At 38.1% G+C, this 23,766-nt stretch overlaps 1 protein-coding gene across 3 annotated transcripts; it reads right to left on the reverse strand.

Moving 5' to 3' along the window:
* Positions 1-425: 425 nt before the first annotated feature.
* On the reverse strand, positions 426-8,195 carry LOC136996913 (putative nuclease HARBI1). 3 transcript variants are annotated; one of them, XM_067360636.1, is made up of 4 exons: positions 2,034-3,372; positions 1,700-1,954; positions 1,470-1,605; positions 426-1,217 (listed from the first exon to the last, which is right to left on the reverse strand). In XM_067360636.1, exons 1-4 carry the CDS (start codon positions 2,250-2,252, stop codon positions 964-966), a joined length of 864 nt encoding a protein of 287 aa, XP_067216737.1. In that variant the 5' UTR covers positions 2,253-3,372; the 3' UTR covers positions 426-963. The 3 variants fall into 3 exon arrangements, 1 of the variants encoding a protein (XP_067216737.1); XR_010891534.1 differs by lacking the exon at positions 426-1,217 and adding an exon at positions 3,379-8,195 and having other exon boundaries at positions 1,520-1,605; positions 1,784-1,954; positions 2,034-2,373; XR_010891535.1 differs by lacking the exon at positions 426-1,217 and adding an exon at positions 3,379-8,195 and having other exon boundaries at positions 1,520-1,605; positions 1,705-1,954; positions 2,034-2,373.
* Positions 8,196-23,766: the final 15,571 nt, after the last annotated feature.

Here is a 23,766-nt window from a genome sequence, read left to right on the forward strand (position 1 = left end):
CACACAACTGGATATCAAATCAAAAGTTTCAAAATTTTAATTAAATTTTTAAATAATTAAAATTTTAATTGGCTTATTATTCAATTTAATTGGCTTATTAGCCAATTCTATTCAACAGCCAATTGTATGACAATATCTAGTTATATTATGTTACTTGAGAGCTTTTACTTACCAAATGTAATTTTGTTATAGTCAACACTTAGAATCTTCTAATAATATTTTAATACAAAAAAACAAGAAACAAAAAAATAGAAAATTAAGAGAGTTATACGAACTAAGAAAAAATCAAACAGATAGCGAAAAGAAAAGAGTGGAAGCCATTGATAAACTAAAAACTGCAATAGAAGAAAACAATCGTATTCAATCAGAAAGAAATAAGTTATTGGAAACATTAATTGAATTGAAGAGGGAGAAAAGATAAACAATTCTTTTACTTATAATAAAGATTTATTATTTTTTGTTTTACTTAAAACATACTTATTGTTTTTTTTTTTTATTTAAATGAAAACGCTACTTATTATTTATTTTGTTCAACAATATTGATTATTTAGCAATACATACAGGTATAATATATATTTTATAGTTTGTAATAAAATATAAGTATAAGTAATATGTAATAAAGTTTATGTAAAGTTGTTTACATAAAATAAAATTTCTAAACAATAAAGTTTACGGAAACAAAAACTCGTTTTCAATTTATATTTCATCAACAAGACATGACCGTTTTTGAGCAGCTTCCAAAACTTCTGCTTGTTCTTCATTTTGTTCTTCATTTACATGTAGATTTAATTCTTCCAAATAATCCTCAAATTCCACATTTATATGATCTCCGTTAATTATGAAATTATGCAATGTGCAAGCCGCTGCAATTATTTTATTTCCTAGTTCAAAATTAGAAATATCTAAATATTTTAACCTTCTAAATTTCCCTTTTAATAATTCGAAAGCTCGTTCAATAATTGATCAAATAAAACTTAGTTTTTGATTATAACGTGTTTGTACAACTGTCAAATGACCGTTATCTTTAAATGGTGTCATTAAATTTATTAACAAGGGATATGCAGTATCTCCTATTAAGTGAAATTTTTTGGGTATAAGACAATTTATCGCATTTAAAGATTCAAATAACGGACTTAGTCTAAAAACTCTTGCATCATGCATACGTCCTGGCATGCCAATGAAGCAATCTATGAATTGTCCTCTGTGATTGCAAACTCCTAAAAATATTAAAATCAATTACATATTACATATTTAATTACATATTTAATTACATATTTTATTTCATATTACATATTTTATTCTTTATACTTTTTTATTTATTTTATTGTATTACATATTTTATGTTTTTATATTTTTTTATTTATTTTTATTTATTTTATTTTATTATATATTTTTATTTTTTAAAAGTATTTATTTAATTACATATTTTCTTTACTATTATAATATGCTTAAAGTTTTGATAGTCTTACCTTGTAATATAATAGAATGGAAACCTTTCCGATTATAATAGTCATTAGCATTGTCCACAGGTTGTTTGCATGGAATATGGCATCCATCTATCGCACCTATAACACCGTAAAAACCACGCGAGCGAGTTTCAAATATCTGAAATAAATATAGATATATTTATATACATAGTATTTTTAAATAGATGTGTCAAATTTTTATGATAACTTCTATTATAAAAAGAAAATCATACATTACTGGATATTTGACAATCATTTGCATTTGGCCATGTAATATATATATATTGTGGCATTAAATCTGATAAAATATCTATTACACTCTTAAAAATCTGATGTCCAGAAGATTTTGGCAAACCAAATCTATCACTTGTAGCTAAAAAACTTTCTTGCTTAGCTAGAATCCATAATGTAAATAATAACTTTTTAGATGGATTCACATTCATATTTATCTCAGGATTTAATAATGGTGCCACTACATTTAATAATGCCTGAAATCATATATTAAAAAAATATTTAATAGGAAATATAATTATATATTCGATTTAATTCTATATTTTTTATAATTACCTCAAATGTAATCCGTGACATACGAAAATGTTCTATAAATTGTACATCAGTGTATCTTGGAATTATATATTCAAAATAATTTTGATTTTTTATTTTTTGATTACGCCTTCTAACCGCTAAATAATTTGGCTGTGGTTCCACTAAATCATCCATAATAAAATTAATTATATTATTCATATTAATTCCTTCTTCCATTGCAATAAATAATATTGCATCCATTATTACATTAATAATGATTTAGTTTCTCTCTTTTTCTTAATATACATATAAATATAAAATGTCTTAGGCTTCTCACAGTACAATATCACTTATATCACTTTTCACTAACCTCTACTATTATCTACAGAAGAGGTTATATTGTGTTACCGTACCGTAAAATAGCGTTCAGCAGAACACTACCAACTGTTGCAATATATCACTAATCGCTTATTGAGCGCTTTATTCTGCTGAACGCAGCCATTTTTACAGTCAAAATCAATACAAAATAATGCAAAATAATAATGTTCTTAGCATAATTAAAACTGATATCTCGTGTAAATAGTGGTAACGACTGTTCACCAGCATCCAGCGCATACAAGCATGTGTTATGTATATTAGATACACATAGTCATGCAGGATGACACCCAACACACTAAATAGTGAACATCGCACCAATCTTCGCACTAAACACCAGAAACAACAGTCATAATGATTAATAATCGGTAAATAATCCAAGTTTCGACACAAATATAAGTAACATAACCATTCCATGCAGTTGACACATTGCACTCATGGTGAGCCATAAATATGCAACCACATAGATGGGCAGTCTCAATGACCCCTGTACAAAAGTCACTAGATTATGCAGTTCAAATTAAACGATAATAATTCATATAATTAATAATTCAGAAACTGTGCTATATACACAGGTGTACTATAACCTCCAAATAAAACTCTTGTATTATATATGAAATTAAAATTGCAAAATTAAAGGTCTACACAGAGTATCTATAGAATCAATTTCACAATAATTCACAGAACCTTCAAAAGAGTCTTTTACACGGTTAATAGACATAAAATTCAGTTGCTATTACAACTGCAATCAATCACTATATTAACGTTATACTTAACAGATGCAATTATAGCAGTATCAAAACAAGATTCAGTAATTAGCGTAAATCACTAAATGTTCCCCTGAGGCTATTCAATATTGTTCCATAAATGTTTAAAAGTTTTAACCATCTGTGCTATGTGCACAAGTGCACTATAACCTCAAAATCAGATATGTATTATATATGAAGTTGAAGAAATTTTGAAGTCTACATGGAGTACTAATAAAATTTAACTTTATAATAATTCACAGGACCTTCCGTAGAATCCTTTTCATAATTAACAATCAAAAAGTTCATTTGCAAATACAATTGCAAGTCAGTCACTGTATTCACATTACACATAAACAAATAAGTATAAGTATAAATTTATCACGACAAATTTCCGTAATTAGTGTAACTACTAATTATTTACTCCAAATTATTTAATATTATTCCACTATTATTTAAGCTTGTACGACGGTTATCCGGCATAAAAGGGTTAAGCACCACTGACTAAAGTACACCTCTTATAGAGATAACCATAGATAATTCAGCACTCTAGAGGAGCAACTATAGTGTCCCGTAGGCCGTCACTTGCAATCACATATAAAGTAACTCACTTTAATGAATAATTATATTAATTGTAGCAATTTTATATGCCACATGTCTCTACAAGATGCCATCGCGCATGCGCTGGAGCAATCCACGCACATCTCTTTTAACACAGTTTATAATAAAACAACACAATTATGGGTGTTTACGATAATTCAAGTTCGAGTTAGTTTCACTAGGACCGACAATGAGATATACATAACCATCTAGAACCTTTATGATTTATGACAACTCGACGCTGTCTTGTATTGCTTGAGTTAAATTCATTGAATTTGTTGAGTTTAATAAATATAATTATATACATATATATATAATTATATCTATTAAAGAAGTATACCAACATACATACCAACATTATTTGTTTCTTTCATAGACTGATTTGCAGTTGACATTTTTTTATTACAATAAAATTTGCTCTATAAACTCAACAAATTCAATTAATTTAACTCAAGCAATACAAGACAGCGTCGAGTTGTCATAAATCATAAAGATTCTAGATGGTTATGTCTATCTCATTTTTCGGTCCTAGTGAAACTAACTCGAACTTGAATTATCGTAAACACCCTATGAATAAATTGGTGCACTATTGGCCGCAAACGTTCTCAATAAAGATATTATTTAGTAATAGTTCAAATCAAAGAGCGAATATACTGAGCCTATACGGCACAAGGCATCATAACCTCACTATAGGAGTATTTTATTGACAAGATAAAAGTTTTAGAAAATAGCAAAAGTAGTAAAATTTCACCAAATCCGGTAGAATTCAATGCGCTGAACACGAATATCCACTTATTCCAATCCATGGAAGCCTCCAACAATTCAAAATAGGTAGCAAAAGGCAGAGCTATCCGAGACGCGTCCGTCTTGCTCCGTGGCCACGAGAGCTCCAAGTGGGAACCTTTTCTTTTTTTTTTTTTTGGTGCTGGGGTCAGGACGAGTCCTGAGGATGGGGAAATCTTCTAGAAGACCCCCTTCCGCGTGCAATGTGCAGTCCTAGTGACTGCACTGCGGAAGGGGAGTGTGGGATTCACCACCCCAGCGGAGCTTTGCTGGAGTGGCGCCTACCCATTAAAACCCCACCCCTTTTGACTGGTCTTAGCCCGGTCATTAGTGGGAGAGGCCTGGGAATCGCCAGAGGCATGTCATCCAGACCTCTCCCTGACCAACCCTGTTTAGGGGTACGTCGTCTCCCCCTTGTGGGGGAGTGGGAGGTTTCCACCTCCTCCTTCTTCCAAAATGTCCCTCAATCTGGGGGCTGAGGAAGAGGGATAGGTACCCGAGGGCCCAATCTTCCCATCTCCCTCTCCCCCTGACCATCACCACATGACAACGGTCCGGGATAGGCCGCCGCCCAGTGGGAGGCCTAACTTCTTTGGGTAAGAGAGGGGATGTCCCTTTCTTCCCAAGGTCCACCCGACTTGGCCCTAACGGGGTCAAGTCTTCGGGACTTTCTACATTGCTGCATACTGCAGCAGCACTCCTCCCCTGCCAACCACGAGGCCCTTTCCCGGAAAGCGGGAGACCCCGCCGCCCACAGGGGAGAGGCTAGTCTTCCTCCTCTGTTTCCGAATCCCCATTGAGGCTGTCTACGGGGGGGGGGGGGGGAATTTCGGATCAGCTCCTTAATGTCCCTTTCCCATTGGGGGAAAGGCCATTCAGAGCTGGGGAATGGGATACTCAGTATCCCACTTCCCTCATCCCTGCGCTCCAGCGAGGTCTGGCGGTCCTGAAGTCTCCACTTAAAGAGGCGGACCTTGACCTGACCTGCCTCGACCTCGCTGGTCTTTACCTTCTGGGCGACGAGGCTCTCGAGACCCCTCTTAAGCCTCCCCGCCCTAGCCTGAACCTCAGGGTTTTTTCCTCCGGGCGGGCCACGAAAGACGAACCCTAGGTTCACCATTCCGCAGCCGCCCTTCACACCCCAAAGGTCCAGCCTCTGTGTCTTATTTGGGCACACCTCTGTGAGGATGCGCTCGCACGCATCCAAGAAGAGTCCTCGATGGGGCAATACGCCTCCACTTCAAACTCCAGGAAGGTTGGGGGGATTAAGGGCTCCTGCGAGTCGTCGCCTCCCGGCGACAGAAGTCCATCCCCCTTTTTCTTCTCTTTCTGCAGGGGTGAAAGTAGTAAACCCCCACCCTTCACCCTGAATGGAGGATTCAGGGGAACATCCCCCTTCTCCTCCATCTCCTTCCCTGTGTAGGAGTGTTCCCCACCGTCTAAATTAGACGGAATGGGGTTGCTCCCTGTCCCCACTTCTGGGGGTTTGGGGGGAATTTTCCCCTTAACGGGGATGTTTTTCCCTCACTCCAAGTCCTTTCGGACTTTCTTCTCGGATTTAGGGGGCAGGAGGCTCGGCCTACCCAAGTCCTTCTTACCCCCCTTCTTTCTTGGTGAGGAGTTTGGAGGGACAGGGAAAACGGGCATAAGCTCCATTCCCCCCCCCTCCTCCTCTCATCCTCAGAGGGTCGCTTCTTCCTTTTGGAAGGGCGGCCCTTCCTTCCTTTTTTGAAGGGTGTGGAGGACGCCGATGAGGTGTAGCCCGCACCGGAATCCTCTCCCATCCTCCTCCTCCCTCTCATCCTAGTCCCCCCATCCCCGCGCTTCCGCGGGGGGACTAAGGGGCAGGATGATCCACCTATATGGTGGCAATGTGCCACCCCTTTGCTCCTGCAGGCGGGGCAGTTTGCCTTAGCGGCGCACTGTCCCGCCTGGTGCCCCGGCTCCTTACACCTGAAGCAATTCTTGCCCCGGTCGAGGGGTCCAGGGCACTCCCACGCTTTGTGCCCTCGGCACAAGCACTTAAAGCACCGAGGAGGGGTGTTATCCTCCCCCGATGCAGTAAGTGCGCCATCGCTAGAGCGGGATGGGGTTCTCCTTTTCGGGAGACCCACCCCGCTATCCTCTTTCCCGGTCTCGGAATCCGGGGGAGAGGGGGAGTTACCTCCCACCTCTTTTTTCTCTGTCGTCCCCTTTTCGGTCGTAGCCCTTAAAAGGGCTTCCGACCGGGAAGAGGGGGACGATACCCTCTCCTCCTCCTTTTGTGGCCGATGTTGGCCACATGTTGGGCAGGTGCCCGACCCCTCGAGCAGCCTATACAGGCGCTCGTTATCGGCCCTTAAAAGGGCCATCTCCCTCGTTACCTGCAGAATAATCTGCAGGCATTGCTGGACGGAAACGTCCGGCCCACCCTCCGCGGTAACCAAGTTGTCCAGGGCGCCCGCGTGGCACACCCTGGACGGCCCGTCGCAAGATGACGACAGGGGGGGCACCGGAACCGGATACCCCCCTCGCCGGCCTCTGGAGTTCCGAGGCCCCTGAAGCGGTAAGATACTTCCTGTAGTCGTCATCCTTTTTCCATCCTTGTTATTTGTTGACAGAGTTGTTTTCTCCGGGTTTTTTATCGTGGTTTTCCTTCCACTAGGACGGTTGCCTACCAAGGTTGACAAGCCCGTCCTGCCCGGGTTTTATAATCGGAGTTCTTCCTTCTCCTAAGGCATGCCCTTAGCCCCTGTTGCTTCACCCCAATCCATCCTGGGACCAGCGTCCCGATCCGGAAAGGGAGATCATCAGCGTGGTCTACCCCAATCCATCCTGGGGCCGAAGCCTCGATCCGGAAAGGGAGATCATCGACCCAGGGGAGCCCTGACATCACGACAAGGTGGCACGCCATCGCCAAGGAGGAAGAGGGAACCTAATCTTGCAACCGGTAGGCGGATGCAGCCGGAACGAGCCATCCGTTAAACAGGACTAAACCCATAAGGGGAAATCCGACATCCTGCCGAGAAACAATAAGGGGTAACTGAGCAGAGACCAAAGCCCAGACCAGCTACGTGACAATAAATATAAAAGTCATAGGTTAAAACTTATAAAACTTTAGAAATACACGTAATTAGAATAATGCGTCGTAAATATAACCTCCCTGTAAAAATAAGTTAGGTTTAGGAATAACGAGTAAGCACCCGTATATAACCTATACTTAATAAATACTTTATTAGCATTAAATCATTACAATTACATTTCTTAGAAGATAGATAAAGTAGTTGTAGGAACCTCAGTAGCGTAAGCCTGTAAAATAAAAAATATATGTTAATAAAGTACAGATAGAAATTCATGTTAATCAATAGTAATAGCTTAGCCTAGGTTAACATAGAATAAGGTCAGGACAATGTATATATACTGACAAATAATTATTTAATTGCTTGATTTAAGATTAGTAATAAGATGATTTTAAATTGAGCGCGTAAAGACTCAACCGCTACACAGCAGTTGAGACACGGACCAAATCAAGATGGCGGCAACTGACGACCGCCAGCACGAGCTCCACGATTGGCGGAGACCTTCCAAAGCGGTGACTGGCCGCAGGACAAGCGGAAGGGATACCGAGCCAGCAGACGGGTATATAAACCCGTGCCAGGAGAATTAGTTAGTCAGTAAGGGACTCAGGGAGTCAGTGTGGGACTCAGAGAAATCGAAGCGAGAGTACCACCACTCAGCGGAGTGGTCGGCATCGCGTCGACCAATCATATAACGCGAATCACCGAAATGTTATCGGCGTGCGTGAAAATGTTGTAAGCCATCATGGCTAATTACCAGTGTACTTTTATTTTGTTTGATGTTAAATATACTGTTTATTTTAATTAATCATCAAAATAAAATGTGTAAAACTTATTTCGGTCCGAACCTGTGGAAAGAAAGTTGTTAGCACTTACCTTATCTGTTCTGCATCCCGGTGATCCGTCGTCCGTGCGCGAGGTGAACCTGTGAACAAAATAAAAAAGGATTAGAACGAGATACGCTGCAACATCTCATCAGGCGTCTTCGTCCACGCTGAAAGAGGCGACATCCGAGCCCGAGGGTCATGGAAGGACGAGACGAGGATCTCAACCTTCTTGCTTGAAAGGTTAAAGCGAGTGGCGACCAATCTACGGCGAACGTATTGCTGCCTGCGACCGGTGAGTCCTGAGTATTATCTCTCCAAGGGGCGCGTCCGGTTACAACCTAACCTTTTTTTTTTTTTTTTTATTAGAGATGAGAAAATCTTCCAAAGACACCCTGGAGCCCGTACTCCAGGGTAGTGCTGGATTCGACCGAGACTCGCATCAGAGTATCCCCAGCAGAACCGGAGGAGACGGGTACCACACCCCAACCAGCATCCGGAAGACCTGCGTGCAGGTACCAACCGGACAACCAGAAGAGAAAAGGAGAGCACCCGCCCCCCGCAGAACTACCGGACTCCAATGACCATCCCGACCGCCTACCAGCTAAAAACTCACCTCATGCCCTAAAAGGCCTACTAATGAGAGAGGGACGGGCTTACTAAGGACAGCATATTTCCGTCCCTCCTCAGACCTAGCCTATCGGCTTATAACAGAGCTGACAACGAGACTATACTACAATAACGTATAAATTCTTAGGTAAGTGTAGTGTTCCACAATACACGTCCACTATCCTTGAATACGCATCCTAAATATTAACGCAGCTCATACACACATACACACACACATACATACATACACATGCGCATACGTATGCATAAGCTCAATACATTCGCACGCATTAGATAAAAACAAATAAATCTCTGAATTTTAATTCTATTTCTATTTACATTTATATTCCATTTATATCCTAACATAACATATAGCTTAATCTAATCAGTGTTAAAAATCAGTGTTAAAATAGAAGCTATATCACCCAACTATCTAAAGTTCGCAACAGCGCCATTTATTACAAATCGTAAGAGATCAATCTGAGAGATCATTGTTGGGATAACCAATTCTCCGCCGACGGTCTACCAACTGTCTTTCACGTTCCGCTTCTTCTTTCTTAGACATGACTAATGTGCAAAATTTGGCAAAAGCCTTCCACCTTTTGTTATCATCCAGGATAACCCTTATAATATTTTTTAAGCTAAGATCATTCCCGATTGACCTCTTCAGGTCGTTCCTCTCACTTTCCCAAGCCTCACAAAATTGTAGGGTGTGCTGGGCGTCGTCATTCCCCCAGAAGCAGCAAGAACACATTGCGCAGTCCACCCTGTTTATTCTGTATAGATAACTATTCAGGCAACCGTGATCGGTAATTAGCTGAGCCATATGAAATGTGACCCAGCCGTGACCCCTGGTTACCCTATCTATCAAATTATCCCCGATAGCCTTACAAACCCTGAAACCTGGCAGATCATCGGCCATCCCGTCAATGTCTCTCTTCCACTCCCTTAGTACGCTTAATTTAGCCTCCCCCCGTGAGTAAAGTCTGGATCTGGGGGAATCCCCTCCAGGTCCACCCTCCCCCCTCATTTGGTAAGCCTTGAAAAGTCTCCCCGCGGTATATTCAATGGGTGGAGTTCCCGATAACACCATAGATGCATTATAAGACACCGTACGATAGGTGCAGCTTACTCTTTGGGTGATCTTTCTCATGACCTTGGCCACCCTTGCTTTTAATCTCGTACTTTTTACAAATGCCTCGAACCAGATAGGCGCACCGTACAAAATAATTGACTGCACTACACTGCAGTACAGCTTCCTCTCTCTCTCTCTCGGCCCTCTACAGTTGGGCATGATCCCCCTTAAGAACCCAATGATTCGGTCAACCTTTGATAAAACAAAGTCAAAGTGATAATTGAAACTCCAATCTCCGTCAATTATCACACCCAAGTATCTTATCTTATCTGAGACTAAAATGTCTCTATCTTTGACGAAGACCCGAACAGGGGGACCATGTCCAACTGCAGAGAACGGAAAGACCATAGCCTCCGTCTTATGAGGTGCGATAGAAAGGCCCATGCCCTCAATAGCGCGAACAATCATGGCTGCCGCGTTCATGGCCCCAAACCTGACCTCCTCAAGGTCCTCCCCCGAGACTAGCAAGATGGTGTCATCCGCGTAGCCCAACATCCAACAAAATTCCGGAAGCTCCATACTTAAAACGGCATTGTAACCTATGTTCCACAGGGTTGGGCCAAGGACCGAACCCTGCGGTACACTACAAGACAGCTGTCTACGACGGATGACACCATCGCAGTCTACATATACCAGCCATCGATCCGATAGGTAGGATGAAATAATCCTAGTGAGATATTCGGGGAAATTCATAGAAACTATGGCCCTCATAATCACGTCCCACGGCAGGGAATTAAAGGCGTTGGTGATGTCAAAGGCCACCGCCATTACCACCCTATCCTCCATCAATTCACCTCTCACTATATCTCTCAATCTAAAAATAGCATCTAGAGTTGAAAGACCCCTCCTGAAACCGAATTGGTTTTCAGACAAGAGGCCACCCAACTCCAGGTGCCCATGGATTCTCTCCACTATCACCCTTTCGAACAATTTTGCCGGTTCGTTTAAAAGGCAAATCGGCCTATAAACATGCGGATCTGTTGATAACCCTTCCTTCTTTTTTAATAAAACTAGTTTTGCTAGCTTCCAAGAGTGTGGAAAAACCCTCTCCTTCAAACATGCTGTGAAACATGAGAGCCAAATCCCCATGAATTCCCCCAAGCTTCCGGAAACGATCCCACCCAACACACCATCAGGACCAGGGGCCTTTCTATCCCCTCTCAATTTGCCTCTAGCCTCGTTTATCTCGGCCGCTACGACTCCAGACTCAGAAAACCAGAAGGACAAAGGACCACCAGTAACCAGTGAATCGCTGATTTCCCTCCTCGGAAAGAGTTCATCAACGATGGACCTAACTATGTCATGTGGCAAGGTTTCGCACGCAGGGTGCGTTCCCGGTCGTAGTTTCTTGAGTGCGATTTTATATGATAAGCCCCAAGGATCGTCGTCAAGTTCGCGCATAAGATCGTTCCATGCTTTCAGTTTAGCCTTTTTGATACCCGTTCTATAATTTCTTAAGGAAACCCGATATTCCTTATATCTTATGTTAATTGCTCTCTGGTCTCCCCGTTTTCTGGTTCTGGAGAGAGCTCTTCTGGCTCTAGTCACTAGGGCCCTCAGAAGCTCTAGCTCTTCGCACCACCAGTATGCCGAGTTTTTAACCCGGCCACTACTTCTCGGCATCGCAAAATCGCAAGCTCCACCCAAGTTTTTGTTTAGCCAGTCCGCTAGAGAATCCGCCGTAACGTTAGCATTATCGTAACTCCAGGCTCTATTAATTAAGTCCGTTTTGAATAAGACTATATCTAATTTTTTGAAGTTTTATTTAGGAAAATTGCAGTTAATCTCTCTCTGTTTTCTTTTGGCCGAGTCAGAACCTATCACGATTGAAATTAGCCTGTGGTCGGATAATGTAACCGCGTTTACCTCGACTTTACAGTTTATTATTAAACCTTTCGCCACGGAATTAGCCAGGGAGAGATCAACAACAGATCTGCCCTGATATCTAACGCACGTCGGTATGTATTTATTATTGAGCACGAAAAACTCCCAGTGATCAATCCAATCTTTAAGTATAATTCCCTTTTTGTTTGAGAGCCCTCTATCCCATTCTTTGTTCCTAGCATTAAAGTCTCCAAGAAGTAGCACCGGGAGATTTCTGTGCTCAATAACCACCATGCGGATGTCATCAAGTAAGGCATTAAGCATGCTCTCTGGAGCATTCGGTGAGAAGTAGCAACTAATAACTATGCAATTGTTCCATTCGATATAGCAGAAACCTTTGCCCCTCCCTAACATCCGCATGGGTAAAAATTTTTGGGGGTTTTTACGCCATAATATAGCCGCTTTCGCCGGAATATTTAGTTCTGCCACCCACCTGTCATCCTCGGAAATGTTATTTGGCTCCGAAATGACAGCCAAGTCCGCGTTCTTTTCTTCCATCAATTGACATAAGTTGTCCTGGGCCTGTTTAGATAAATTAACATTGCACTGTATAATACTCATTATGGGAGTTTAGTAACACATTCCATCAATTCGACAGGAGAAAACCCCATCGTCTCCTGAGGTCTCAGTTTCTCAGTAGCCTTAGACGTGGAAGGAATAGGTTCTTTGTCTATTTCTTTATTACTAACTGATTTGTTTATTTCTAGTCTTTTAGGCGGAACCGGTTTGCAGTGAATACTCCCCATCATATGGTTCGGATTTAGACCTCGTTCCGAACAGATAGAGCAGAAGATTTTATTTCTACAGTCCTGCGCCTTATGATCACTTTGACCACATTTGTAGCAGCTAAATCTACGTATATTAGTGCTGGGGCATCTCTGCACCGCGTGGCCCGCCGCTAGACACCGGAAGCACTGCATAGGCTTAACTTTGAGGACTTCTATTTTAATTGTCGACCATCCTACATTAATTTTTTCTTTTTCCAACAGGTTTACGGCAGCGGGGACCGGACAACGCAAAAACGCAACACCCAGACCTCCACGGACATACCTAATTGGACTGCATGCGACCTCCTTCGGAGAACACTTACCCACGGCTGAGACCATGACCACCAATTCCTTGACCGTAATAGAATCATCGAGACCGGACAATCTAAGTTGAGACATTTTGCCCGGCCTGCGAACCAATACACCTTTCCGATCACGGAACAATTCTTTCAATTTCTTGTACAGTACATCAGCCTTATCGTTAGCCCCCTCACCAGGAATCTCAATCAGTATACCCCCATTGGCAGCTCGCTTCAACCGGGTATTTGCTATCTCTAAGTCTGTAAGAGAAATGTTCTCCCTTGCCTTACCCAACACTTCCGAATAATTTAAATCACATTCTTCCAATAGTATAGAAATCGCCGCAGTACGTGGAATCCTCTTCTTGAGAGAACTCAGAGTCTCCTTATTCGAATTATTGATTAAAACGTCCTTATGGTTATTATTATTATTATTATTTCTTGCCTTTGGATTTGAACTAGGAATCCCCTTAGATATTGAATTATTACTACCAAAATTTTGACTATCATTCACAAGTTTTTTGGATTTCTTCCTTACCACAATCCAGTCCTCATTATTTTTGTCAAAATCTATGGGGTCGTTACCCGTTTCATTTCCGCTCATACTAGTAACATTTGAGACGTTTCTTCTTTTTGTATACCTTACTTCGTCTTCACCTGTGAAGCCCACCTCCTTCCTACCTTTAACCGTTGACCAGTCCGTCGAGGTCACTGAGTCCTCGCTCCTTTCGCTTCTCACCTTTCTTGCTCTTTTATTTCTATTCTTCTTACCTTTATTATTATTTCTATCTAGGCCCAACGGGGCCAACTTTAAGGATTTAACAGCCTTACTGTAATTCCTATTACCAACAGTCTTATTAATGTCTCTTTTTTCTTTTTCAGGTGGTGCAACAATCAAAAGATCTCTACGGACATTTCCACCCTCGCGGCAGCCTGAGCCTAAATCATCTCTCAATAACCTCGTTTCCTGTATCAGTTGATTCATCCCATCTCCGAGTTTATCTAATGTATGAATAATCATCAAATCTAAATCTACTCTGTCTAGATTACTCTTAGCTACAATTCCTTCATTCTTTGCCGCTTTTGGAACATTACTTTCATAAACTCTACCCTCTTTTTTATTTCTGGATGTATCTTTCCCAGTGTCCTGTCTTCGAGGAGGGCCAGTGGGTGAGATCCCCATTACAGCAGATGATTCGGCTATTTCATCCCTACCAACATCATAGGATTCCTTAATTCTGGCCTCTCTTTTAATATTTTTTAATTCCTCCTCCAAGGCACTTATTTTACATTTGTTTTCGAAAGAGGACCTTTCCATTTCGTAGAATTTCGCCTTCCAGTATTCTGGATCTTCCTTCGTTGAGGCCTTCTTGGAAAGGAGCATACTCGCTCTGCGGATGACCTCTAGGCAGACCTTTATCTGTCCACTAAACGCCCTTGATATTTGTGGATTTTTTCCTAATAGACTCTATTTCATCTACCATGTCTTTGACTTTCAGATTTATATTGCCAGCGTGCTCTAGTTCCAAACCTGACATTTTTTTTTCTACTCTTCTTTTATTTCCGTCCGAAAAGTGCGCTCCATATTTATGGTAATCATCCTCTTCATCATCCTTAGGAGAGTTCTTCTTCCTTCTCTTCCTCCCTGTTAGTTCCTTATTTGGTCTCTTTTTTGAGCCCTCCGAGGATCCATCCGAAACACAGATCAGGTCCTCAGTATCTGACAATTCTGTCTGGCAATACTGTACAGCCGAAAAGGGGGCACCCAAGTGAGTGAAGCCTCCACCATCCGTATTGCTTCCCCTCATAGAACCTGAAGCCAAATCCGATCTACGAATCGTGAGCTCAGGACTGACTCTTTTTATGCTGGCGATAGCAGCTTTAGCCCCCGTGCTCGCCGGAGACAGAGGGAAGCCCTTCGCAGGATGACGACCCGCGGGGGGCAGGGACGAGACCCCCCACGTGCCAGTCTCCGGTATCCGAAGCCGGAGCATTTTTCCCATGATTCTCGCTCATTACCATATTAATTGCCTGGTTTGTTTAACAAGAGTTTCCCTTCTCTTGATGAGACTATGTGTATTTAATTGTTTCGGATGACGTCCCACTCTATTCTTGACAATAGAATCCGAAATCAATATATAGTTCCTCCTCTTTATCTTCACTATGCAAATAATATTCAAAAAACAACAAAACAAACAGTAATAGTAATAATAATAATAATAATAATAGCAATTAATTGCTCAAGACCAACTACAATAAAAAATTTTAATGTATAATAGTCATTTTCCAATTCTCTTTAACTTAGTTCCATTTAGTTCGTTTGACTTATTAAGACGATTATTTGCCATTCAACAATCAAGTTCAATGTTTCTATGAGCTTACAAAGCTTCATAAAAGTCTTTATATACCACTGAAATTTCATGTCCAGCCAAATAATTATACCCATAGTCATCTATAAGTATTACTGTAATTATAATTGCTAATTTAATGTTGTCTATCATAAGCCTTCTATTAATATAGTTTTGTTTCAGGAGTATGCAGATCCATCAACAATTGACAGGTATTTACCATTTAATAATCAGTTCAATATTTCTATAGCCTTACAAAGTTTCATAGAGTCCTTTTAATTCAAAAACATTACCTTCACTATTCTTGGACGTTACTTCACTTATTATTATTTGATAATTGAATGTACATATCAATATTCAGAACAACAAAACAAAACAGCAGTAGTAATAGTAATAGTAATAGGAATTAATTGCTCAGGGCAAACCACAATAAACAAGTTCAATATATAATAGTCACTTTCCACTTATCTTTAAATTAGCTCCGTTTAGTTCATTTTAACTTATTAAGACATTTATTTGCCATTCAACAATCAAGTTCAATGTTTCTATGAGCTTCTTAAAAATCTTTTATATCATAGAGCAAAACCTCATTATTATACTTATTTCTCTTCATTAATTCCATAATTGTCTTTATTTCTAGTATAATCACATTATACCGAACATTAAGTTTCCTATTTCAGGTAACACCGAAATTTCCCGTTCATCCAACTAATCATACACATAGTCATCCATAAATATTATTATAATTATAATTGTTTAATTCCATGTTTCAGGAGTATGCAGATCCATTAACAATAGACAGGTATTTACCATTCAGTAATCACTTCAATAATTGAGTAACCTTATAAAGTTTCATAAAGTTTCATAAAGTCCTTTAATTCATAAACATTCAAAAATTAAGTTCTTTGTCTATGTTTCTTATTTCAGATACCACCAAAATTTCCTGTCCAATCAATCAATCTACTCACAGTCATCTATAAGTATTCTCTAATTATTTAATTATTTTCTATCTTAACCTTCTATTGATATAGAATTTGTTTCAGGAGTATGCAGATCTATCAACAATAGGCAGGTAAGGTGAAAGAATTCTTCCCCGGACATCACATAACATAGTTCATTCATTATTTATTTATTTGTTTATTTTCTAATAGCTAATATTTCACTTATTTGTACGAACCTTATAGTAGCTCAGTAAACAAGTATGATCCAGTCCATTTCTTATCTATATACTAGATATCACATCCAATATGACATAGTTAGTTAGTGTACGTCTAATTATATCAGTGTCCATCCAATTCCTTGGTAGCAGACTTCAAGCCAGCGACAATTCATTATAACAAATCATTAGTATCATTAATGTCACTTAATTCTCTTAAACAGTACATATTTTATATATTATAATCCATGATAGTATATCAATCCATTGACATAATCCGTATATATAATAGTCCATTAAAACAAATCATTTAATCCTTGTATCATTACGTAATCAGCATTACTTAGTATAGAGTACACACTTCAATTAGAACAGCTGTACAATCTCTCAAAACGACATTCCGCGTGATATTGCATAAAGTTTATATGAATTCAGATGAAAATGATATATTTTGATGCCCATAACTGATGCTACAGGTAATCACTTAATTCACAATAATAAACTATCATGTATTAACGATAATTATATGTGTAAGTTTCCCCAGCTACAGATAAACATCAATAGACATATACAATTTATACACTCCGAAAGTCATTCACGATTGTAGCAAAGTTCATATAGATACAATAATCAGAATCTCACAAATATACAAATGCGTATTACTGCATGTTACTAAGAAATTACAACTTATAGACTTAATAACTAAGCCATCTAGATAACTAAATATAACTGAAATTGCACAAACAAGAAAAATATATCAGTCTGAAATCATAGATATTATAAGTCTCATAGACCGTTCAAAGCAACAGGATTTAAAATTCATTATCGAACCATATTATCACTATGTGCTCATTATATGATGTTAAAATCAATTCATTTTCTTAATACAACGCAATACGATACGGTAGTAACCAGGGGGTCGTCACTCCTCGAATTTTTCGGGGACGGAAGTCAGGTTTGACGGTACAACCAAAGATCGCAGCACTGTCGGCCGCGACTTGGAACGGTTGCTTAACAGTTGCAAACAGTTCGGTTATCTGTCATTTTGTCATATTTTGTGGTGCTCAATGTGATTTTGCCGGTGTGACAAAAAGAATTTTTGTGTGCATAGCAGCTGACAGCAGTTTTTAGCAGCGTTTACGGAGAAATTTCATTAAGAAAAAATCCTAAAAAAAATTTTTATTTTTTTTTATCTTATTTTTCTTATTTTTATCTTTGTAACCTATTTGGTTACCTTACTTTTAATTTATTTTTATTATTATTTTTTCTGTTTCTTGTATTATTTTTTAATTAATTTTAGATTTAAGTTGTTTATAACATTAGTTATAGATTGTATTATTAGTTATAGATAAAATATTAAAATGGTGTGGAAATGCTGTGTGCCAGGGTGCACCTTATCAAGCAAGTTTCCAGTGCATCGATTTCCATCGGAACCCGCGAAATCAGAAGCATGGTTGAAGATTATTAAAAGAACCGATATGATCGGTAAGTATAATAAAAGTATATTTAATTATAGTTATTTATTAAATATATATTATTTAATATTATAATAAAAGTAGCAATTATTAATACTTAATGTAAAAAATTATATATATTCACATGTACATTAATATTTATTTGAAATTTTTATTTAAATATATGTGTATATATATATATATATACATATATACATATATATAATAATTTTACAATATGCTTCATTTTTTTGTTATAGGTGCACCAAAAGAAGCAATGGTTAAATTAAGAATTTGTACAGAACATTTTTCGGAAGATATGATTAAACCTTACGGAATTAGAAGGAATTTAATAGAAAATGCTGTATCAAACAGAAATTTGCCAGATTTAAATGATAATAATAATGAAAATAATGTAGAATTTGAAAATAACGTAGAGTTTGAAAATAACGTAGAGTTTGAAAATAATATGGAATTTGAAAATGTAGAACTTGAAAATAATATTGAATTAGAAGATAATGTAGAATATGAAAATCTTAATAATGCTAACAATAGCATTTTTGAAAATAATTTTGTTAATTTTAATAAACATGTTCAAAATTTGCATAATGAAAATGAAAATATATCTTTCGAAAATGTTCAAGACAAAATTAATTTGGCCTCTACATCAAAGAGAGTGCAAAGAGACAGAAATATTGAAGAAGAAAAATTAATCCAAACAACCAAAAGAAGATACATAAAGAAGCTACAAGAAGAAGGCTCAAGTGAAGAAATATCGAAAAATTATAAAACTGCATCGTCAGAACAACTGGGAAAATGTTACTGAAGATGTTAACAGCATGCAACGGATATTTTTGAAAATGATACAGAGAAATCGCAAGTATAAATCACAAGTTTGTTTTTAATATTTTGTTGGTACTATAAGATTAAAGATTATAAGATTATTACAAGATTAATTTAAATCGTTTCAGAGCACATATGGCTGCGCGAATCTATCATTTTAAATATGTCATAGTTAAAGAATATTGCTATTTTTACACACTTTATATACTGAAATAATATTATTGCATTCCAACAATATTAATATCTTCATACTAATATATATTTTATTAAAGACAAGATATTAATATATGCTTTATTAAAATGCTTAAATTGTAAATGCTTTAATACTTCACTAATGCTTAACGTATGTATGCTTTACTAATCCTTATATATTTTGCATGCACATTAATGGTACTGTAGAAATTTATTAGATAGTAATAAATATATGTATAGATATTTAGATATTGTTAAATATACTGTTATATGTAGCAAAATAGAAATATGCAATGTTCTGCAATGAAACATTACGTTGTGTTATATTTTAAATGTCCGTAATGTAGAAAATTTTTCGTAGGCTTTTCAGAAATATTGTAAGAAATGTAAGATTTCAAATATTTAATATGTTGAAGATTATTACATTATCTATGGATGGCAAACTATGTACTGAAGTACACAAGTATTGGATAGCAAAAGAAATGAAAATAAATGAGATATTTCATCACATTGAAAAATACAATATTACACAAAATGTAAGTATATGTGTGTCAAAACTTTAATATTGTTCATGTTTGAAATTCTTTGCCTTGATTTTTTCTTATTTTCTGCACTATTATCTATTTTTAGAACGCACATATTTTTAATAACTTTACAATTAATATAATAACAAATATTTTTTTTTACGAATTTGATTGCATGAAATATCTATTGTTTTTTCTCTATTTACAAGTTAATGGATATATAATATTAATTAATATTTATTTTATTAAAAATAGTATTAGTTAATAGTTTATAGTAGTAAAAAATGCTTTCTATTAATGATAGTGCTTATTGAATATATATGCATGTTTGTTCTTATATCAGTTATGGCTGATATGCTTATATGTAAAATCTGCAATGTATGTTTGTAATGCTTAAATGCTTTAATGCTTTAATATATATATGTGTGGGCGTGGATGTGTGTGTGTGTACTTGTAATGTTTGTCAACTTACGTAACATGTTTTTAATGTGCACTTATAATAGCATTTGCTTGTGTTACGTCCTGATAGATGTAGAATTTTTTCGTTGGGCTCGGCGATCGACGTAAACGGACCTGACCGCACGAGCCGAGCGGCACGTTTAGGACTTGCGACGGGTCAGCGACTGGAAGAGTCGTTTTTACTCCGTCAACAAGTCAACCGCTCGTGGTTCCCTTTTTGGGTCAAGGAATTGAATCCCTATTACCCGGGGCGGAACCTTTGTGCGCAATTTGAGAGGGAAGGTGTGAGGGGGGTGACGAACGAGGAGGGTGTGGTTAAATGAAAAAGAACAAAAGTTTAATTTATTAAAGACAACATTTTAATTTGATTGAATTTATAATTAGGATACAAAAACTTAATTCTTAATCGCATATATTAATAATTTTATTTATGTATTCTTTACAAGTGTGTGTGTGTATGTGTGTGTGTGTGTGAGTGTTTTATTTTTCCGGAGGGAGGACAGAAGAAATAATAAAATAAAGAGAAATGAACTGACTTACTCGTTGCAGAGTAGTTTCGGATCGCGTTGAATATGTTCGGTGGTTCTGAGCAGGCGCCCCGTTGAGGGAAGGTGTTGTATAGGCGTCGGACCCTTTTGTAAACGAGTGGGCACCCTACTGCGGGATGGTGTCGTCAGGGTGATGGGCCTTCTACTTGAGATGCACCACGAGATGGTCGCGACAAAGTATCAACTGATTTTACTCTTTGATTCGCGCCCCCGAACTACTCGAAAAACTGTTTCGAGAAACTGAGCTAAACGGAATAACTGCGCAAACTGCTTGAAAAACTGTGTGTGATTGTGTCCGGAGCCACCAGAACACGGGTTTTTATACTTTTTCTTTGGGGTAGATCCCTTTGGAAAATCTTAGGTTTTTGGAGCGGGGATCGAATAGGAATTAGTCTTGCGAAAAAATTTTTAATGTGGGGGAGGATGGCGTCATTTTTAGCTAATAGGATTGGGTTTAGATGATTAGGTTACTTGAAATGAGATAGGAAGAAAGAGGCCCTAACGAATAAGGAATAGCGTCGTTTCGGGTTCATATATGATGGGGGTAGGTTTTTGAGGTGGCGTAACCCGGTTGGTGTTAATTAGTATAGGTGGGGTGCATCTCAGTGTCTTAAGATCTGGGTGGGCGTAGTCTTTAGACCATACGATGGAATGATGGGTGGTCTATAGAAGTGCTTGCCCCGATTCTCGGCTTTCGGATTGGGTGGTTAAGAATCGGTATATAAGTTCGCAAAGCCTTGGGTCACTGATCTAATAAATTTGACAGTTTACGACTGTCGCGTGCCCTTGGTGTCGCGTGGAGAGTGCGACTAATGCATCTCGGTTTCCCAGACCTACTAAACACGTGCGCCGTATCAGGTGTCGCGCCTTTTCGGCATGCGACTGCGGTCATTCCCCGATCGTTACTCGGTAAAACCCTATCTACTAGCTAGAGTTCCCGTAGGTGGAATCCAAGAGTATGACTAGTTGGTGCCAGTTTTTTCTTTTTATCTCTTACTCTAACCGTCTGGAGTCGGTTAAGGACTCCAGCTACCGCGAAGTTTTGACTTTTACGGTTTTTCTGGCGACGATAGGCACGCTGAGCGGCCAAGGTATTTTGAAATATCCATGCTATTTTTCTCCGTGAGAAGATTCGAGCTCCTGGTGTCTCATGAGAAAAACAGCTCTGGCGTTATAATATTTCTTAAGAGTTTTGTTGGTTCCGCGTTTACTAGGTCTGGTATTTAATGAAAAGAAAAGAATCGTGTAGTCTGATCAGGACGTAACACTTGGTATGCGTTTGTTTTTATTTTATATAAAAATAATAAACGTTTTAAATATTTTTGCATGATAATAATTTGCAAAATTAATACATTATTAATAAGGTTTTATGTTATATAGGGACACCGATATGAAGAAAAAGAAAAGGCTCTCACATTAACGATGTACAAAACGATGGGGAAGCGTGCATATACTTGTTTACGCGAAGTTTTTACAGATATTCCCTCGATTAAAACTCTACAGTTAGCGGTACGTAGAATACCTGTGACCACTGGAATAAACCCTTTTATTCTGACACATTTGGAGAAAATAGCTCCAAATTTGCCATTGAAAGATAAAGTGTGCATTCTAATGTGAGATGAGGTTTCTATTCAATCTTCTGTCACCTATGATATCCGAAAGGATATTATATGTGGTCTTGAGGATTGGGGCACCAACCGTACCGCTAAAGTAGCAGATCACGCGTTAGTTTTTATGTTACGTGGTTTAAATTCGGGGTGGAAATTGCCAATTTCGTATAGTTTTTGCAGTAAACAAACTAATACCGCGCAGTTATTACGTTGCATTAAGAAACATATTCATGATGTTAACAAAGCAGGCTTTTACATCGTTAGTACTGTTTGCGATCAAGGGTCAAGCAACGTTGCCGCAATAAAAGAATTATTGTTGCACACTAATATTAAACGAAGATTGGAAAATAGGACTGAAAGTACGTATTAATATTTGATAGTATATAATAGTTATAGGTAATAATATTTTAATATTAAATTGTAATTATTAACTGTTAACAGGTGAAACTTTCGAAGTGGATGGTGTGGAAATCGTTCCATTGTACGATTATCCGCACTTAATCAAAGGTGTGAGAAACAATTTATTAATGAAAAACTTGTTAATAAATAAAAAGGAACACTGCTTCCGTGGCATCGTGGGATATAGTGAAGACTGCATGGCAAATGGACAGGACCATGAACACCATTCGACCGCAATTAAAGAAACTAACTGAAGAACATATTTTAGAAAAGAAAATTAAGAAGATGCGTGTTAAATACGCGACTCAAGTGTTAAGCGGGACAGTTGCGAGTTACATTGAAACGTTAGCTAGATCGAAGTGTGAGTACAGCAATAATTAAAAGCAATAAAGATATATGTATTCGTAGTAGAAGCAATTTAGTGTTTTTTTACATTAATTTTTTTACATTAATGTTTGTTACAGGTACCGTATTAATAGACAACAAAGAAAAGAAAATAAATGAGGAAGAAGGACTTGCGACAGCGAAGGCGGTGAACTTTTTCAACAATCTTTTTGACTCAACAAATAGTTGCGATAAAGTGAAGGATGACAATTGTGAATTGCGGTGTCCAGTAGTTGAGAACAGTGTACATCATGCGTTCTGGGTGAGTGCAAAAGAAACATTAGGAAATATGGTTTTTATAGAAAAAACATCGCGGAAAATTGTCAACACAGTGCGAAGTATAAAAAATTGGTATTTTACTATTAATAACTTTCAAAAATTATGGAAAATTGTTCATGTTAAATTTAATTTTAATAAATTATATACGCGATATTGTAATCAAGATCCGTTAGAAAATTTTTTTGGTCAAATTAGAAGTCACGCTGTTCGTCATACCAATCCGACACCTGCACAGTTTAAAGAATCGTTCATCACTTTATTGGTGAGCAACATGAAGTCTATTAAAATCATTGGCGGTAATTGCGAAATCGCTAATGATGGCTTCATGTTGTTTTCATTAGAAGAGTGTTTGAAAAGTGATGCTTCAAATGTTCAGGTGCATGATGTTCGCAACGATGATTGTGATGACGAACCCGTGGAATTTATTACTGATAAAAATGTTTCGGAAAATTCTATTGTAACATTATTGTTTGAAAAATTAGAAGAAATTAATGTAACTAT

The sequence above is a fragment of the Linepithema humile genome, chromosome 8 (genome assembly GCF_040581485.1).
Source record: "Linepithema humile isolate Giens D197 chromosome 8, Lhum_UNIL_v1.0, whole genome shotgun sequence".
Taxonomy (NCBI): Eukaryota; Metazoa; Arthropoda; class Insecta; order Hymenoptera; family Formicidae; genus Linepithema; species Linepithema humile.

Bases quoted from the DNA above. Each gene is read 5' to 3' on its own strand.
- LOC136996913 (XM_067360636.1), bottom strand. From the start codon at position 2,252: ATGGATGCAATATTATTTATTGCAATGGAAGAAGGAATTAATATGAAT. The intron at 1,955-2,033 runs GTAATTATAAAA...ATATGATTTCAG, and splicing joins TGTCACGGATTACATTTGAG to GCATTATTAAATGTAGTGGC. The intron at 1,606-1,699 runs GTATGATTTTCT...TATTTATTTCAG, and splicing joins ATTGTCAAATATCCAGTAAT to ATATTTGAAACTCGCTCGCG.